We start from the raw sequence: 18,743 nt of genomic DNA on the forward strand, positions 1-18,743 counted from the left end.
TAGTGATAATGTCTGTTTCATGACATTGTAAAGAATCTGCTTTAATGAGAGTTACGTACAAATTGTATTGGGAGCATGGAATTAAATGCTTTGGTTTGCCTTATGGACATCTTGACAAGAGAGGGAGTAGCAGAAGGATGAGGGTACTATTTGCCAGACAGGCAAGCACACACGGATATTGTCATTGGAGGGTAGTGGGGCTACTGCAGCCAGAGCTATGGCTTAGTCACCACATGGGCATCTGGAAGCCGAACGAGCAAGAGATGGAACTCATCTGAATATTATAGGATCCTGGAAGTTAGTTGAGAGAAAGGATGTTATTAAGGAGCAAGGCCTTAATTCATGGATTAAGAATAGTGTGTTTTATATATGACAGCAAAGACTCTGCACCGGCATTCCCTTCCGGGCTCCATGTTAATCAGAGGCACCAATTTGCAAGTTAGCCGACCCTGGAGTGTGATCCATGCCTTGCAGCAGTGAAAATGTTTATTAGACTCAAAGACTGATTATACCGGATCCTGACTTGCCCAACTTAATGGGCTGCAGGTTAATTGTTGAAGATTAAGGAGGCAAGTGTGTCATTCCAAGAAGGCAGATGGGACAAGACAGAAGTTTGGCTAAGGGTATATTTTCTGTCTATACCAGTCATTTGTCGGTGGTCATTTTCAGCCTCTTATATATCTTTATCCTGTACCTAGACTTCAGGCTTCTTGATGGCTTTGTATATTCCATGGGTCCCACTGCAGAGTGGGCATTCAGTAGTTCTTTGCAGTGTGATTGAAAGCTGAATATCTAGCTCAAAGTGAGGAGATGAAATGTAGTTCTGGATACCACACTATATTTAGTCTTCCCTGTAGTCAGTAACTGTAAGGTTTCCCCTAAATATCTTCTCCCATAAAGCTGACCAGACTTCCTTTTTTTTTTTTTTGGCCTGTGATCTGGATGAGACCACACCTCAGGGCGCTCCAGGCTGCAGACAGGCGGTGCCTTAATATGTACGATGCAATCTGCAGATGGGGCATCAGCTTTCCTTCTGTGGCATAATTCCTATGGACAACTTAACATGGGGATTTAATAAAAATGTACATGCATTCTGTGAAGAATCCAACAACAAATGAAGGAAACTTCTGCCTGCCTTTGGAATGGGTGGACCCTGAAACACTGGTCTCTTTGAAGTGGCATCCGAACCCATATGCAGATGCCTCATTCCTGTCTGCCATTACTGGACTAGAGCACTAAGTCCTGATAAGATGCATCATTTACCATGAGACTATATTCTCAGTTTTTAAGCTTTTCTGATGTGCCATTATTGTTGCTGTGTTTCCTGTTTTATGTAGGTGGTAGCCCTCGGAGAGGTACCAGATGGGACTGTGGTTACCGTCATGGCGGGTAATGATGAAAATTATTCTGCTGAGCTCCGAAATGCCTCTGCTGTTATGAAAAACCAAGTAGCAAGGTTCAACGATCTGAGATTTGTGGGCCGGAGTGGACGAGGTAGGTCTCTGATTTTTAATATGGATAATGGAATAAACACATTAGGATCCTCTGATGAAATGTAGGCCTGTCTGTATTCAAATCAGTACCTTCTACCGAATAGAATTACTAAAGGTTTTCTTTAAATACGTCCAGATGAGGTTGAGTGTTTTAGTGAGTACTCAGGCCTTTTTCATTTGTTTTATGATATTGAAAATTCAAACAGTGTTTTCAGAAGAACCAGTTCCTAATTTCACTGGGTGTGAGCATATAAGGTGGAGGGAGGGAAGAACAGTGGAGGTTCAAGTTCTGAGTTACAGGAGCCAAGTAACTGAGTACATTCAGTGGCAAAGGGCAAAGAAAAGGGAATGCATTGGATCAAGTTCCTGATAATATCAATTTTGCTCGAAGTTGTAGCAAGGACAGCAAGCATAATGCTCTTCACTTATCACATATGTTACCTCTATAGGATTTAATTTACTTCTGTAAGAACCTATTTAAAAATCATGGTTTTTTACAGAAGGCTTTTCATTCGAATAAGTGAATAAGGTGTTACTTACGTTAGTATGACTATGTAGATGAATGATCAGGACTAAATATTTGTACATTATTTAAGAGTTTCCACCATCCACACCCCCATTCAAATATTAGGAATCCATCAAAAGATCATAAAACAGAAAATAATCCCTTTTGGGGTTTTTATAGCTGTTTTATAAATGGGGTTAATGTTCTTAAAAAAGTCTCAGAGAAAACCAATATTTGGCTTTTATTTACTTATTCTATAGAGAGACTTTTAATCATCATTCATTAGAAGCATTATGTTCATTTATTTATTGACTGAATCTAATATTTCCATGTTAAGTATTTCGATGAGAAGAGAGAAAATAGACCACTTTAGGACTGGGGTGAAATAAATTATAAAGACCTATGGGGTGACTTCAACCCAGGTTTGAATTAGGAAATAAGAAGCGTCAATTTTTAAACCATGTCCAATAATTGCCCTTTAGTTTGGATCAGATGTCAAATTATTACCATTGTAAAAACTTGATAAGGGAAGTTCAGGCAAGGCTGTTTCCGATGAGTAGTTTTAGTGTACTTTCTAGGAACAGGGCCAAGAAGTTGTACTTTTTAACTTAAAAAAAAATGATGCATGCTAATGAGATACTGTTACTGAAAGGTTTGAAATAAAATGAGGCTCAGAGCCTCTGGTAGAATCAAAACTCAAGGGGTTATCTCAGCATCAGGTTTAGTTCACTTTCATTAAAAGAAAAAAAAGACACATTCTGTCTCACTGTTGACTGATGAGGTGTGAAGTGTGTATGTGTGTGTATTCATTTTTTTTTTTCTCAGTTACTGGTGCAGGTCCACAGTACAATTAAAATTTTTTTTTCTAGTAAGAATCAAGAAAAAATTGAACACGATGATGTACCTGTATGCTCTGAGTTGCATCTTTCTCCTTATGTAATATTACTTTGTTTTGAACTAGAGTAATGAATTTTAGTATTTAAAAGACTGGGCGCTATACTTCATTTTACAGATAAAAACTAGTGTTTTCATTTATCTTGCTTTTGTATTATATAGATGCTCTATAACTTTTCTCTGATCAATTTGAGTAGAAACTATGGCAAAGTGATAGTGTACTTTGTAAACCCTCAACATATTTATTTAAGAAACTTCAAAGAGAAACAAAGGGTGTGCACTGTTTTACTATATTGGCTTTCTGAGTTTTGGCTGGTTTCCCAAATAGCAATTTTTATATTTAAAAAAAAAAGACAGACTTAACTGCTTGCAGACTTTTCACGCATGGAAGATGAAGAAAGCTTCTTTTGATGAAGTGTAATTATGTCCAAACAGAGCTGACCCCCTCCCCCTATATTTCTTATGATCTTAACTGAAGAAAGTAGGATTTTTCCTTTGAAGCAGCCGGGACTTGGTGGAGGATCTGAAATGCTACAGTTTGCTGCCAGAGGCAGGATGGAGAAATTGGTCCAGACTTGTCTTCGAGACTTAGATTGGGGGTGGGGGGAGCGGGTGGAGAGAGAAAGAAAAATTGATTTATCACTAATAATAGATTTTTATATCATGACATTAACATTATATGAAAGGAAACAGTAATATCAAGCTGAAATGAAGAGGAAAAAAAGACAGAGAATACTGACAAGAGATACCACTCTTTGAAAAAAAAAATGGGTCAGTTCTTCAGTGGCAGGAAACCCTTTAACCTGCCCGTGTACCTGACCTGCTTTCTAACAGACTTTTTCCAGCTTCCTCTTTGATTTTCACACTTCTACATTTCTCTCAGGTTTTTAAGTGTGGGTCAACACGCTGCTACCATTGTATTTTTTCCCCAGCTATTTAAAATTTCTATTTCAGTAGCATTAAAAAATAAAAAAACACCAAGTTCCTCAAATGGTACAATTTTTTTCACTGGTAGATATATAAACTCTCAGAAATTGCAAAGCAGTTTTTGATTTATAAGGGAGTCACATCACTATTTACTCTGGCATTATGGGTTATCCAGTGACCACAACTTTTATGAAGTACTTTGGAATAAAAGTAGAGCATCGGTGAAACTTGCATTAAGTGAGGAGTGGCTTATATTTTTAAATTGTCTTTTCCTTTTTTCTCCTTTATATTTTAAACAGAAGTATTTAAAGTGACTTTGGTCCTTAAGTTTCCTTGGTGTGTTTCCTCACTTTTGACATCAAGCATGTTGCTTTTAATTTACAAGCACTTCTAAGCACCTGCAGTGTACAGAGCATAGTACTTGTCAATTTAGGATACAATCCCTGCTTATAATCTTAACTTTCCCGACAATTTCTGACAGCCCCTTGGGCTAGGTTGGAATTGTCTTTCAATGACAGTTCCTATGTGTATCTCAGAAAATATATGACTTGAGGACATATTGCAGAACTAGTTCCTAGATGAAGCCAAGGATGCTACAATTAGTTGTCTAATGAGCGCTAGCTCCTTAAGAGCCTGCATTTTTATCGCTTATTATGGAAAGTAATAAACAATGGGATTTGGGATTTTTTTTTTTAATTTAAGGAAGTCATGAATATACATATAAACATTTGATTTAACGAAATGTATCACTGTTTATAGGGGGAAGAACAAATTACCTAGTTGGGTGGAAGTTTCTTGAACATTACGTTCATGTTCCTTCTGAAGGGGCAATGAGAAGTGGAAGGAACCTCCTTGGTTTTTGTTTTAGTTGTTGAAGTACATCTTGATCCTTAGGATTGGATTTTAGAAGACCGCCCTCGGACTCAAATACTTGTTTCCTTTCCCCCAAACCCACCTCTTTTTAAAAGAGGTCTTTATAGAAAACTGGTTCTGTTTTGAACATTTAGATGCTTTATCTTGGAGGGTGAATTTTATATTTGGCTTTTGTTCCTACCTAAGGTGTTCCTCTGAATTTGGGAGAAGCATCGATGCCTTTTAATATCCTAAGTGCGTTGTAAAAGTCTCAAACAGCAATACTGTTAGAACCGGTTTATATAAACTCATGGGCAGTGTCTCTAGCAGGTTATTTAGAGTCATTAAGGACAATTGAGATGTGTACGTCCTTGATTTATGAAGATTTGTGCCACAGATGACAAGTGTCTTCCAAGCACTGCCCTCAAAGCCACTGTTAGAAATGCGATCCTGACTCACAGACCGTTGATCCAACCCAGAATGGATCTTTTTACGGTTTAATGCAAATTAACTTTCAATCTAGGGGTTCAGCCCATTCATTCCTCCAGAACTTCCCATTGTTTTAAGGTCCTGATCTGAATCCAGTGGCTTCCTATTCAACTTTCTAATCTCCATTTCTGTAGACTTTCAGTTTTCTGTGACTAGTTTAGACTCCTGGATGCCTTATTCTTCTGGTTAGTCTTAATGTTTATAATAAATCCTCTGTTCCCCAACCAGACAATTAAATTACTTAAATCCATGTAACATTCAATATATAATGGATGAAATACGATATATCAGTGACACTTTAAGAATAGATGATTTCATCATTCTGGCTGACATACTACATTAGTAGATTTATATTTGCTTCTTGGTCTGATAGAGCTATTTGGGACACATGTCACAATAAATTACCTATTAATTTTTAAAAATGTTCTCTGACAAAGTTAAAAGGAAGAGCATTAATTTTAGGGTCTGGAAGACCTGGGTTCAGGTCCTGATTTTTTCCATTTATTAGTTGTGTGGTTAAATTACCAATACTCTCTGGGCTTTGGTTTCCTCATTTGTGAGGTGGGGGTGATAAACCTTACTGGGTAGTATTAAATGAGATAATGTGTATGAAGCGACTGGCACTTAATAGGTTTCTAATCAATATTCATTTTCCCTGTACCCCCTCCCCCTGCATCTCTCTCTTTCCTATTTTTTTTTTTTCCCGGCCAAAGTATAGCCAAAGAGACTTAAAGCTATATATACAGAGTAACAAATGATATGCGTCTTAAACATTTTTTAGGAACTTACGTGGTCTGGGTTGAAAAGAAAACCCATTCACTAGACTTGACAGCCAAAGACCTGTTCCACATTAAGCCTTGTATATAACCTGTTCCATATTAAGCTTTGAAAAGATTGCATTAAACTTTGCATTGCTACATATTGTTTAAGATTTGTGTTTTGATTTCATACCCTCTGCTTTCAGTAAAGGGAAAAACAGTCTCTGACCAAAAAACAAAGCAAAACGAAATGAGCTTTTTTAAAGATCTGTCCCAGGAGCAGGCTAAATGAATGCTCTGGCTTGAGATTGCTGAATGTTTTATTGAGTCACTGCTTCACGCCCACCTCTTCCTGTCTTGTAACAGTTTGCAGTTTTGACTATCTGACATGACTAACCGTTGCAAATCTAACTGATTACAACTGTCAGTGAGTCTGGGTAACAGAGTCTGGTATCTTCTGGAGAAAGCAAACATCCAAATCTGCTCCTAAACTCCCCCCCCCCACCATCACCCCTCCCCCCCACGCCGTCTTCCCCCCAACCTCTGTTCATCACCTTTAGCTCATTAATTTGAAACATCAGATGTAATATTTCGATGAAGTACACCCTCCTCTGAAAGAAAGTATTCATATTTACATTGGGAGATGTCATGTATATTTAGCCAAAAATAAGTCACTGTCAGGGAGTCATTTCAAGATTGCTGCTGAGTGAGGATGTATGTTAAGGAAGGGGTGGGCAGGGAGGAAAAAAAACTTTGTTCCAGTAATGATGAAATCATCATACCACAGGCACATTAAGGCCAGGACGGGAGACACTGGCTCCTGTTAAAATGATTCCCATAAGAACCTTCCTCTTTCATCTTCTCACTGTAGTGCAGTTAAGCAAATGAAATGCTAAAGCCATGTGAAGTCAATAGCATAATCAACAGTGATTTACTATTGTTCTCTCACGGGGTCATGACCTCATCCTAAATAAAGACTTCTAAAATTTTCTGCTTGGATGTGTTCCTGATGTTGGAGAAAACTGAAGGGAAAGAGAACCCTCTTCAAGAGGTCCAGTTTTTGTTTTCATTACGGCTCTTACTAAGCAACTTTTTGGAACTGGAGCCTCCTTGCACAGGACCGCGGTGAAGATGATGGTCGTAGCACTCAGTGAGCCTGGGAACTCCCTAAGGTGGCCGTCAGAGGGTTTCTCATTAGAATAAGGAGTCCTGACCCGTGTTGTTTTGTTCCCTCTTCGCGATGCTTAAATGCAGTTTGGACATCTGTACTGCTATTTTTGTCATCAGTACTGTCTTTTTATATTCACTGTTGATTTTCCCCTTTTCTATCTGCAGGCAAGAGTTTCACCTTGACCATAACTGTCTTCACAAATCCTCCTCAAGTCGCCACCTACCACAGAGCTATTAAAGTTACAGTGGATGGACCCCGGGAACCCAGAAGTAAGTGCTTGCCTTCCTACTGGAAATGGGAATAGAGTTTACAGAGACCCTGTGAGGAATTTATCCCAAATAAGTTAGTGCTACTTTCACATAGTTTCTTTGCCAGGTTTGCTATCTGCATATATTTTTATGAGGGACAATTAGGAGAACTTCACAGTTAGTAGAAAATCAAATTACACTTTTCACCTTTGCCGCAAAATCGCTAAGCCCTACATAACTTTGTGACTTTCCGTCGCTGTAATTTTTTACTAAAAGTTCTGTTCATCCGCTGGGCACAATAGACAAGGCAGAACAGGTCCACGAGAGCTGAGGAAGAAAATAAATTGAAAAATACTGAGCTTAGTCAAAAAGCATTTGCGTGTGTTTCCCATGGTCTAAGAATGTGTTTTAACTTTTTACACTCAGTTCCCTTTATAAAGAGCACACCGCTTAATTACAAAGAATTTATTTGCAAAGGATAACTTGCTTGATTGTTACAACACTGTTGTTTGGTCTTGTTCTAGTAATTGCCACAGGTAGTTTCTTTAACAGAGTCAGGCCAGGTTTAAATCCACCTTGATTTATTTGTCTCCTGAGACATCTAGAAGGTTGAACCAGCATCATTTTATAAGGCAGCGCACACAATCCATTTGGGCTAATATCATCTTCCTGCTAAACCTAAATTAAAACAGGGTTGCCTTCCCTGCCCCGCCCCCATAACTAATTTGAACATACTCACCAGAGCAGTATTTAAATATATTTAAGGATTAAAGACTATTTGATATATACAACATTAAAAATTCTATGCCAAAGGAAACATCATACAGAACTCTGCCTTTGATGAGTGAATTCATTGGAGGCCTAGCCATTGTGTTTGGAGAGTTTAATTTGGTTTGTGGTGGAGGGACAGCTGGCAGAAATATTTGTTATATAACAATACACCTACCTAGACAGTGAGAGTGGCATAGCTCTTCTTCCCCTAAAACCGAGAGCACAGGGCTGGTGAAGTTTTACCTCTACCCCTGGCAGCCTGTCCTTGAGCGGTGGGAATACGTGTTGCCTTCCGCTCCTCTGGCCGCTGTTTCATCTCACGAAGGCTGACTGCTTGCCTGAACTAGGGAGGTTTCCTGCCTCAAAAGCCAGTCTTTGAGGTTTTTCTTTTCTCCGCCTTTCACGTGTATGGCGTTCTTCTAGATTTTCCGACGTTGGGAGTGCTGGACCTGTCTGCTCAGTTTGAGAATGGCCTATTAGGCTGTGGCCACACACACGTCTCTGGTCGCCCCACGTCTCTGGTTGTCAGGGCTAGTGGTCATGCAGTGGAGGTGAATTGATCAGTGCAGGGCCGTCTGGCCTGGTTTGGGGTTTTGTCTGACTTTTCTGGACTGCCATCCATCTGGGACGATGCCTGAGGATGGAAGACATCTTCTAGCATTTAATCTAATTAGCCCCTGCGTTCCTGGAAAGGCAGGGACATCCCTCTTAGTAATGCATAAAGCAGGATGGTAGTCTTTTAACATTTAACACGACTAATACTTGTCTTGTAAAGATGTTTCCTGCTGATCTCAGCTGCTTTTCTCAGTTCTTGGAAAAACCATCATTGTGTGTGTGTATATGTTTGTGTGTGTGTGTGTGTGTGTGTCCAGATGTTCACGGGTTGGTGCTCAGAGTTGATGGTTGGGAGAGGAAGCAGGGAAAGGTGGGTGCTGCCTCATTCTGAAAGTGGTGACAAAAGGGAGGAACAATAGCTTTGGGAAAGTCACTTCTCTTTCAAGCGAGGGTAGTATTACCTCATTCCCAAGAGGTTGTTGGAAGAATTAATAGTTGCTAGGTTCACTGCCCTGTGAAGGCAGAGAAGTGCTCTGAAAGCAATGAGGGTTACGGGTAGAGGGGGCGGCTGGTACTTGTGTGACCTGGGTGCTGCTGAGGGTAGGAGGGGGAAGCAGATACAGAAGTCGAGTGGCAGACCACCACCCTAGATCAGCCTGAGTAACATTGCTCATGATCCAAAAATATCTGTGGAAATGTGATGTCATTTGTCTGACATCACGAGGTGACTGGTCAAACTCAGTGTCTGAATGTAACGAAGGGTCTGGTATCAGTAACATTTTAATCCTACAACCTGGGTTCTCTGTACTGGATTATTTCCTTCTGCCCTGCTCTTGGCCATCTGGGCACTGAATGTAAGTATAAGCACTCATCTCAATATTGTTCTTTCATTTTGAGACTCCCAGGTGTGGAAAATGCCCAGAATTTTCAACTTCCTTCAACTGTGAGTATGATAGGATTTTGACTGATTTTCGTGTATGTGATGGTAAATGGAGAATCCTCTAGAACATGGGTTGGCAAACTTTTTCTGTAAAGTGCCAGATAGTAAATGATTTCAACCCTTTGGGCCGTACGATCTCTGTCACAGGTACTCAGCTCTGCCAATGTAACTCAAAAGCAGCCTTCGGGTCTTCCCTGGTGGCGCAGTGGTTGAGAGTCCGCCTGCCGATGCAGGGGACACGGGTTCGTGCCCCGGTCCGGGAAGATCCCACATGCTGCGGAGCGACTGGGCCCGTGAGCCATGGCCGCTGAGCCTGTGCCTCCGGGGCCTGTGCTCTGCAACGGGAGAGGCCACAACAGTGAGAGGCCCGCGTACCACAGGAAAAAAAAAAAAAAAAAAAGCAGCCTTCACCGATACATAAATGGATGGTTATGGCTGTGTTTCAATAAAACTTTACTTAGGAAAACAGGTGGTGGGTGAGATTTGACACACAAGTTGTGGTTTGCCAATCACTGCTCTAGACTTCAAAGTGGCTTATTTTTTCGACCGTTAACAGAGAAGGACTTCAGAAAAAGGCTTTCCTGAGGGGAGAAAAAAAGACAATGAATGCAATTGTTTTAGCATCTTCTCCCACAAAATTTTAATTCTTTAAGTAGTGGTTGTCATCGAAAGAATGTACACCTGTTTATTGCTGCAGCGATTTGAAGGGGTTGAGTGTTTCGTGCTCTTGATTTCTGTTAATGGAATTTCAGTCCTTCTTTGGAAGACCATAGTATATATTGAACAGGCTACTTCTGGTAGATGAGCTGTTTGAACAAGGACAAGTTCTGCGTTAACTGGTTGGGTCTTTACTCAGCAATAACACAGTGATTAAGGGTGTGGGCTTTTGTGTCAGGCTGTCTGGACTGAAAGCCCAGCTCCGCTGTTTACCAGTTGTGTGGTGGTAGGCAAGTTACCTAAGTTCTCTTTGCTTCAGTTTCCTCTGTTAAAGTGAGAATAATAATAATAGTTAGTGAGAAGAAGAAGAATAGTATCGTTCTCGTCAGTTGCTGCAGAGATGCTCAGTGATGTCATGTATGTAAAATGTACAGCACAGTGACTGTCGTGTAGTAAGTGCTAATTAAGCATGAGCTATTATTACATCAATTTCAGTGTCAGAAGTTTGCTGTAGTTTTGCTTAGAGTACGCTTCCAGGAAATAGATACCATCTAGATTCTGTTCTCTAGGGTAATATTTTTTTTTTTCTTGCAGATGGCTTTACTAATTTGTGCTCATCAGTAAATAACACTAATAAGTGCCATAAAGTGTGCTCGAGCAGGTATTCATGCTGCCTGAGGACAGCTGTACAGAACTGATGATAAACAATTTATTTGCAGCAAAGTCCAAGAGAGGATGCTCTGGCACTAGTACCCCTCCTTGGAGGCCCTGCGTATCAGCGCATCTGCCAAGACTTGCTTTTCACTCAAAAATCAGAAAGGTTTCATCCTTCTATGTCTTCTGTCTCTGGCAGCTGAACTGGCGCTGTCACATCACAAACAACTCCTTTTCTTAATATACACATCTGGCGTTGGCAGTTGGACTAACTTCATAAGAGCACATGATCATCACTCATTACAAGATTAAAAAGTACCCCATGGCATCATTGATGTTTTTTAACTTTGATCTTTTGCAGTTGTGATTCATCTCAGTTATAAAACTTCCCTTTAAAGGGACATAGCCGATGACTTATTACAACCTTCATCTTGAGTAGCGTAAACATGAGAAGGTGCACATCTTTACAAAATGCCATTGATTTTCTTTGCCAGCTTATCATCTTAAGACATGACATCATACTTAAGATCCCAAATTTGTAAGTCTTGTGTTTAGGCAAGGCATTTTGACCTCCTGTTGGCAAGTTAGCTCTGAAGAGGTACTGTCGTATGTTCGCCAGCAGAAGTCAGTGGAGTGCAGTGGCAACAGTAATGCGTTTGGATACCTCTTTTAAGCATCAGTTTCTATTAGGATCCTTTGTTCCTTGTATGCACTTGGTTCCAGCTGCAGTCTGATTGAAAGAATGTCTCCAGGAAGGTGAAATCTTGCTCAGCAGTGTCATGTTCTATTGCCGTGGTTCTGAGTTAGGGAAGAGGACTGATGGGAAGGGTATTATTGGCTGTGCGGAGGATGGAAAAAGTAAATCACCTTACACCATCAGAAGCCTTTTCATTCTCTTGCTGCTTTGTCAGTTATCTATTGCTAAATAACAAACCATCCCCAAACATAATGGTTCTTACTTTTTCTTTTGTCTGCACCGTGCCACCTGTGGGGTCTTAGTTCCCCGACCAGGGATCGAACCTGGGCCCTCGGCAGTGAAAGCACGGAGTCCTAACCACTGGACCGCCAGGGAAGTCCCCATAATGGCTTAAAACAGCAACCAGTTTATTATTTCTCACGACTCTATGGGTTGACTGAGGTTCATCTGGATGGGTTTTCTGTGGTCTTGCTTGGTGTCTTTCTTGTGTCTGCAGTAACATGGTGGCTAGTGCTGGAACATGCATGATGGCCTCATTGCTATGTCTGGTGCCTTGGTGGAATGGCTAGAAGGTTGGGCCCGGTGGAATAAGGGGACAGCTGGGCCTTTCTCTCTCTCCTGTAGTCCCAGAGCCTCGCCCTCTCCATGCGGCTTCTCTTGCAGAGTCTGACTTTCTATATGGCAGCTCAGGTCTCCCTCAGGTGCAAAAGTGTGAGCTTTCAGGTCTATGTAAGGCTTCTTAAGGCTCAGAACTACTATGGAGTTACTTCCTCCACATTCTGTTGGTTAAAGCAACAGACAGGTGCAGCCTAGCCTCAAATTGGGGTGGGTAACCCCACAAGGATATTAATGATGGGGGCAGTGGTTCACTGGACCACCAATATCACCAACTTCCATCAGTGCTTAGATGGCAAATGTCATTGTTGCAACAGGAGAAATAACTTTTTGAGGTACCATCTCCTGAAAAGAGCTCTTGACTTTTTTGGGGGTTTTATTGTTTGTTTGTTTCTCTTGTCTTTTGTGGCACACGGACTTCCCACCGCCGTGGCCTCTCCCGCTGTGGAGCACAGGCTCCGGATGCGCAGGCTCAGCGGCCATGGCTCACAGGCCCAACCGCTGTGCGGCACGTGGGATCCTCCCGGACCAGGGCACGAACCCGTGTCCCCTGCATCGGCAGGTGGACTCTCAACCACTGCGCCATCAGGGAAGCCCAATCTCTTGACTTTTTAATCTGGGAGACATTTAAAGTTCTACAAGGTGACTCCAAGTTTCAGTGATAGTAGCTTCACTCTGTTTTGTTTTGTTTTGTTTTTGCGGGACGCGGGCCTCTCACTGTTGTGGCCTCTCCTGTTGCGGAGCACAGGCTCTGGACGCGCAGGTAGTAGCTTCACTCTGAATTGGACCAGTTTGGTGATTACCAGATGAATTAAGGGTGGGTGTTAACCTTGTGGTGCTTGGTTTTAACAGGTCAGTAGCAAGCCAAGCCAGATCAATACTCTTATTTGAGAAGAACATTAGATCTTTGAACATAAAGAGGTTATTAGCCTTGCTTGGCAACATGGCAAGTCTGTAGCCAAAGTGTCTTATGACTCTTCAAATAAGCAAGCCTGGAGGCTTTGTATTCTACATCACCCAGCACTGAAAAGTCTCACTTGCCAGCACACCTGCAAACCTGATACCTAACACACATGGATGGGTTTCTAATAGCTTTTGTGTGTTGTGCCCCAGGGAAGTAAATCATAGTTAATAGTTTCTCTCAGGGAGAGGCCAGAGCCATCACCTGTGTCCTTACTGCTGGGACACTCCCGGTCACTGCTGACCAGCTACCTGTCCTGACCTGGTGGGTGAAGGGGGAAGCCCCACCTTTTCTTTCCCACCATCCGGCTCCTTTCCTGTAGGCTTGGAGTGCATGGCTGCAGCAGTGCTCTGCCTGGCTCCGCTTGTGATTTCAGTAGGGCTGGTGCTTAGGTGAGTGAGAGCTTCTCTGGACGTGCAGGGTGCATGTGTGTTTCTAGAGCTGCTCCCTGCTCCACCCAGCTTGTCAGGCTTGTGTCCTGCAGCCAAACTGTTTTCTTTTCCCCACTTGTTCCTTCTCACCTGTGTCCAGTTCATCAGCACACTTTTAATTCTTTAGAGAACATTTTATTTTTCCATCTTCTTGGGCACTTCCAGTTGCAGACATTTTACCTTATAAACGGAAGGTAACAGATGTAATCAAAACAGAGTGGTCTGGGCACAGAATTGTCTCATTTTTCTCCTGTGCTGTTCCACCCAGTTCTGAGACTGGATCACCTCCAGTCCCATGAAGGGTGGCGAGAATGGCGAGCTCGGCATTTTCTCTGCCTGATTGCAGATGGTGTCAGCGGCAGCTGGCTTTTATCCTCCACTACTCTTCATCCTAGTTGGGTGAAGGAATAGGCTTTTGATGATGGCTGGCCATGACCTTTCCTTATTTATCCATGGTGGATGCTGATATAAAGCTTGGTCACCTGTGAAAGAAAATGGGGGGCATGTAAAGTGTGTTGGATGGAGGGACAGCCGAATTGTTTTAAAGCTATTTGATACATCTGGACACAGTTCTTGCGTTCACATTCTTGCTGTCTGTGAAGACAATTTGAGATACCCTTGCTATTGCTAAGCCTCGTAACATATTCCTGAGGCCACAGACCTGAATTTTAGTCTTTGGTGGAAAGTATTAGTAGAAAAGCCTTTAACTCTTTTTTAACGGGGAAACAATTTTTTTTTTTTTTTTCCGGTACGCGGGCCTCTCACTGTTGTGGCCTTTCCCGCTGCGGAGCACAGGCTCCGGATGCGCAGGCTCAGCGGCCATGGCTCACGGGCCCAGCCGCTCCGCAGCATGTGGGATCTTCCCGGACCGGGGCACGAACCCGTGTCCCCTGCATCAGCAGGTGGACTCTCAACCACTGCGCCACCAGGGAAGCCCCCATTTTTTAAAAAAATGAAAGATTCTTTAAATTCTATAGTGCTTTACAGTTTTCAAAAGTTTCACACACCTGATTTCATATAATCCCATAATAACCCTTTTCTTTTTCCCCTACCCCTATATTGTCCCTCCCCTCTTCCCTTTCCCACCGGTAACCATTAGTTTGCCTTGTATATCTGTGAGTCGGCTTCTTTTTTGTTTTATTCACTAGTTTGTTGTATTTTTTGGATTCCACATATAAGTGATATCATACAGTATTTGTCTTTCTCTGTCTGACTTATTTCATTTTGCATAATGCCCTCCAAGTTCATCCATGTTGCTGCAAAAAAGCCCTTCACTTCTTGACTTCCAGACTTCCAGTGGTTCTTCCCTGTCTCTGAAGTGCCCAAGGAATGGACATGATGGGTACATGTCATGTTTGATATTTACAAGTCAGCAAACACAAGCAGCAGTTTGATGGTCATAAATATTCATCCTTTAGTCACTAGTATACAAAACATCATTGAACATTTTTTTAAAAATAAATTTATTTATTTATTTTTGGCTGTGTTGGATCTTTGTTGCTGCATGCAGGCTTTCTCTGGTTGCATCGAGCCGGGGCTACTCTTCCCTGGGGTGCGTGGGCTTCTCGCTGCAGTGGCTTCTCTTATTGCAGAGCACGGGCTCTAGGTGCACGGGCTTCAGTAGCTGTGGCATGCGGGTTCAGTAGTTGTGGCTCGTGGGCTCTAGAGCTCAGGCTCAGTAGTTGTGGCACACGGGCTTAGTTGCTCCGCGGCCTGTGGGATCTTCCTGGACCAGGGCTCGAACCCATGTCCCCTGCATTGGCAGGTGGATTCTTAACCACTGCGCCACCAGGGAAGTCTTGTTGAACATCTTTGACTTAAGAGAATAATCACAGTTTTAAAAAACTGTTCCCTTTCCCCCTTTCCTTAAGGAGGGTGGTGAGGGAGAGTCAGAAGCGCTGGTAGAGGTTAAGTCTGGTGGTTGGTGGAATGTATTCTTGAGAAGAGCATTTTAAAATCTCTTTCAGTACTATTTTTTTCTGTTGACTGACTGTCAGGGGCTGGGAAGATGGCCAAGAAGGAAATGACACATCGAGAGGCATTTTGGGTTGTGCAACATTCTGTGGAACTGATGCAAGGCTATATGGCCTGTTTACACATTCCTTTGCTCGCAGACGGCATGGCAGTAATTGAATTCAGCAGCACATGGCATGCTGCAGCAAGGAGCCGGGCCTTCACATCCTTTCATGGCAAATTGTCGCAGCCGTTAAAACATGCTTGTGTCCCTCCTTTGCACTCTCCCCTGGCTTCCCAGTTCCAAAAGTGCTTTCTCAGTGTATCGGACGTGTGTTCACAAGGAGTGTGGCTTTCCCAGTAAGAACACCTTGTCCACAGACACAGTTCCAGTTGATATATTTACTTGTAACTAAATATAGCGTGGCAGGTTTTCAAGCGATATGTGCTCTCAAAACACACACAGACTGGATCCAAGTGTGTCACCGGTTTATATCTCACTGTAAGTCAGAAATCATTCATTCTTAAAACAGTGTTAGGGACTTGAGAGAGAGGACAAAATTTTTTGGCTTTATTTATTTTATAAAAGGTGAATTTTCCTTCCCGAGAGAGAGAATTCCCAATAGATCACTGAACTACCTTACTTCTATTTTGTTTGTATTCTAGCGTTTGCTTCAGGAAGGGATGGACCAGAGGAGAATGGGAAATACTTAAAAATAACAGAGGAAAAAGATATGTTATGTTGCTGTTCATATTCATACTTGTCCCTACCTCGCATGTTATAGCACAACTTTATGGTGTCAACTAAAGCCTATCTTTGGTCTTCACATAAAATCTCGGCAGTTTTTATTTAGGCAGGCATGGAAAATAATTGCTCACGTTTTTCGAGAAACTCTTGGAAATTAAGGGAGTTCATAAAAAAGCACGTAAATTGAAAATATTAATTCAAGGTCATATGCAGGAGACTGTATTTGGGATGTGGTACTTACGTAGCAAAGGAAGGGCTCCCAGTTCCCCTCCGAATTTCTCTGCTGCTATGCACTGGCAGTGAGACTCTTTGCTAGCAGACAAAAGGACTTCATTAAAATTCAGGATTACGGCTTATATCCAGACACCTCTGAGAAAGGTAACTCAGACTTAAATTCGTATTAAGGTAGAAAACAAGTCATCTTGAATCCTTTATTGGCAGCGGTCTTGGGGAGATAAAGGGAGAGTTATCAGCCAAGTCCTGTGTACTAGAAGTAAACAGAGAGTCAGGTGGACAGGCAGGGCCTTGGCCAGCCTTGAAGGCAGTCATTGCCAAGTTCAAGTGTTGCAATTTTGCTGCAGGTCAGCTGTTGCAGTATGGATTCCTGATGCTTTTCAGGTCTGGTGTATTACTAAGAGTGCAGGATTTTATAACTTCAAGCTGTGATTTTGGGTTTTTATATTTCCATATTTCCCCCTTTTGCAAACATTTCCCTTTAATTAGAGTATTTCGCATCTAGTTTTGTTCTAGATATGTGCCGGCTTTTTTCCTCTCCTGGTTTGCAAATTATCATTCAATTTCTTTCTTTTCTTTTAGTAATTATCATTACTATTCTAAAGTGTATATCTGTCTTAATAAAACTCATCATAATCTCTGTCTACCTCTTGGATAATAGAAGAACCTTAGCATACTTTTAACTGCAGTCACTCTCTCTCTCTCTTTTTTTTTTTTTTTGGAGTCGGAGAGATCTTGTTTTATTTTTCTCCCTTTTTAATTGAAGTATAGTTGATTTACAGTGTTTCTGGTGTACAGCAAAGTGATTCAGTTATGTATATATATATATTCTTTTTCAGATTCTTTTCCATTACAGGTTACTGCAAGATACTGAGTATAGTTCCCTGTGCTATACAGTGGGTCCTTGTTGTGTAATCTATTTTATATATAGTGGTGTGTATAAGTTAATCCCAAACTCCTAATTTATACCTCCTTTCCCCTTTGGTAACTGTAAGTTTGACTCTATCTCTCCTAATTTCGCTGTCTGATTCTTTTTCCCTGTGGCCACGTGGCGTGGCATGCGGGATCCTAGTTCTCCAACCAAAGATTGAACCTGTGCCCCCTGCAGTGGAAGCGTGGAGTCTTAACCACTGGACCACCAGGGAAGTCCCTGTCTGATTTTTTTTTTTTTTTTTTGCGGTACTCGGCACTGTTGTGGCCTCTCCCGTTGCGGAGCACAGGCTCTGGACGCGCAGGCTCAGCGGCCACGGCTCACGAACCCAGCCGCTCCGCGGCATGTGGGATCTTCTCGGACCGGGGCATGAACCCGCGTCCCCTGCATCGGCAGGCGGACTCCCAACCACTGCGCCACCAGGGAAGCCCCCTGTCTGATATTTTTATCTTTGTTTTATGCTCCCCGAATTAGTCACCATCAGTATTTAAATTGTTTATTTCATATTTACCTGTATGTTTATCGATTTATTCGCTCACCATTCCTTCTTGCGCCTCAGTTCTTCCTTCTGGATTCAGTTTTCTTGATGTAGGTCCTTTGGTAGCTCCTTCAGCGAGAACCTGTTTGTCGTAAACTCGGTTTTTTTTCCTGAAAACATTAGCAGTTGTGGAGGCTGGCTGCCAGCGTGACATGGTGTGAGAGGCACCCTACAGGGAGTCTGGGAGCCACACTCCTAGCCATTCTCTAGGCTGAGACTTTCAGGCCATTATGATCAGGTTAGTGGAGTAGTAGTTAAGGGACTGGAATCCAGGACAGGTACACTTTCATGAACGATGGATGAAGGGAAATAGGGGCTCTGAAAAGTGCTGAGCCAGTGGGTGGAGAGGTGGTGGGAGGGAATGTTCCCACAGACAGAGTCAAAGGAAGGGACATTTAGGGAGAGGAAATTCAACCCCCAACTTCACTGTTTTGCCTTGGGCAGGGCCCGTGTGCTCTGGAACTTTCTATCCAAATTTATGGTAAAGAACTCCATCACTGCACTTGACTCTCTGAGGTCATCTGGCTGCTGCTCATTGAGCAACCAGAGCGGCACTTCTTAGATGTTGTGTCCACACGTCTTCTGTCATTTTAGTGAGAGTACAGGATTCGGAACCAAAAGATGCTTCATTTAGCCAAAGAAGGTACATGAGTCACTGAATGAAGCAGGGGGAGAAAACAGATGTGTGGACTAGAGGAGCATGGTTCAGGAGAACCAGGGC

General features: G+C 42.3%; 1 protein-coding gene across 5 annotated transcripts in view; it reads left to right on the top strand.

Annotated features, from left to right (window-relative positions):
- Window positions 1-18,743, top strand: part of RUNX2 (RUNX family transcription factor 2) — a 209,049-nt gene that overhangs the window by 94,272 nt on the left and 96,034 nt on the right. For all 5 annotated transcript variants that reach the window (XM_065886427.1, XM_065886428.1, XM_065886429.1 and 2 more), the window contains 2 exons: window positions 1,338-1,494; window positions 7,254-7,358. In XM_065886427.1, the coding sequence (XP_065742499.1) occupies window positions 1,338-1,494; window positions 7,254-7,358 (262 nt within the window). The remainder of the gene's footprint in view (window positions 1-1,337; window positions 1,495-7,253; window positions 7,359-18,743) is intronic.

This window comes from Phocoena phocoena, chromosome 10 (assembly GCF_963924675.1).
Source record: "Phocoena phocoena chromosome 10, mPhoPho1.1, whole genome shotgun sequence".
In the NCBI taxonomy this organism is placed as follows: domain Eukaryota; kingdom Metazoa; phylum Chordata; class Mammalia; order Artiodactyla; family Phocoenidae; genus Phocoena; species Phocoena phocoena.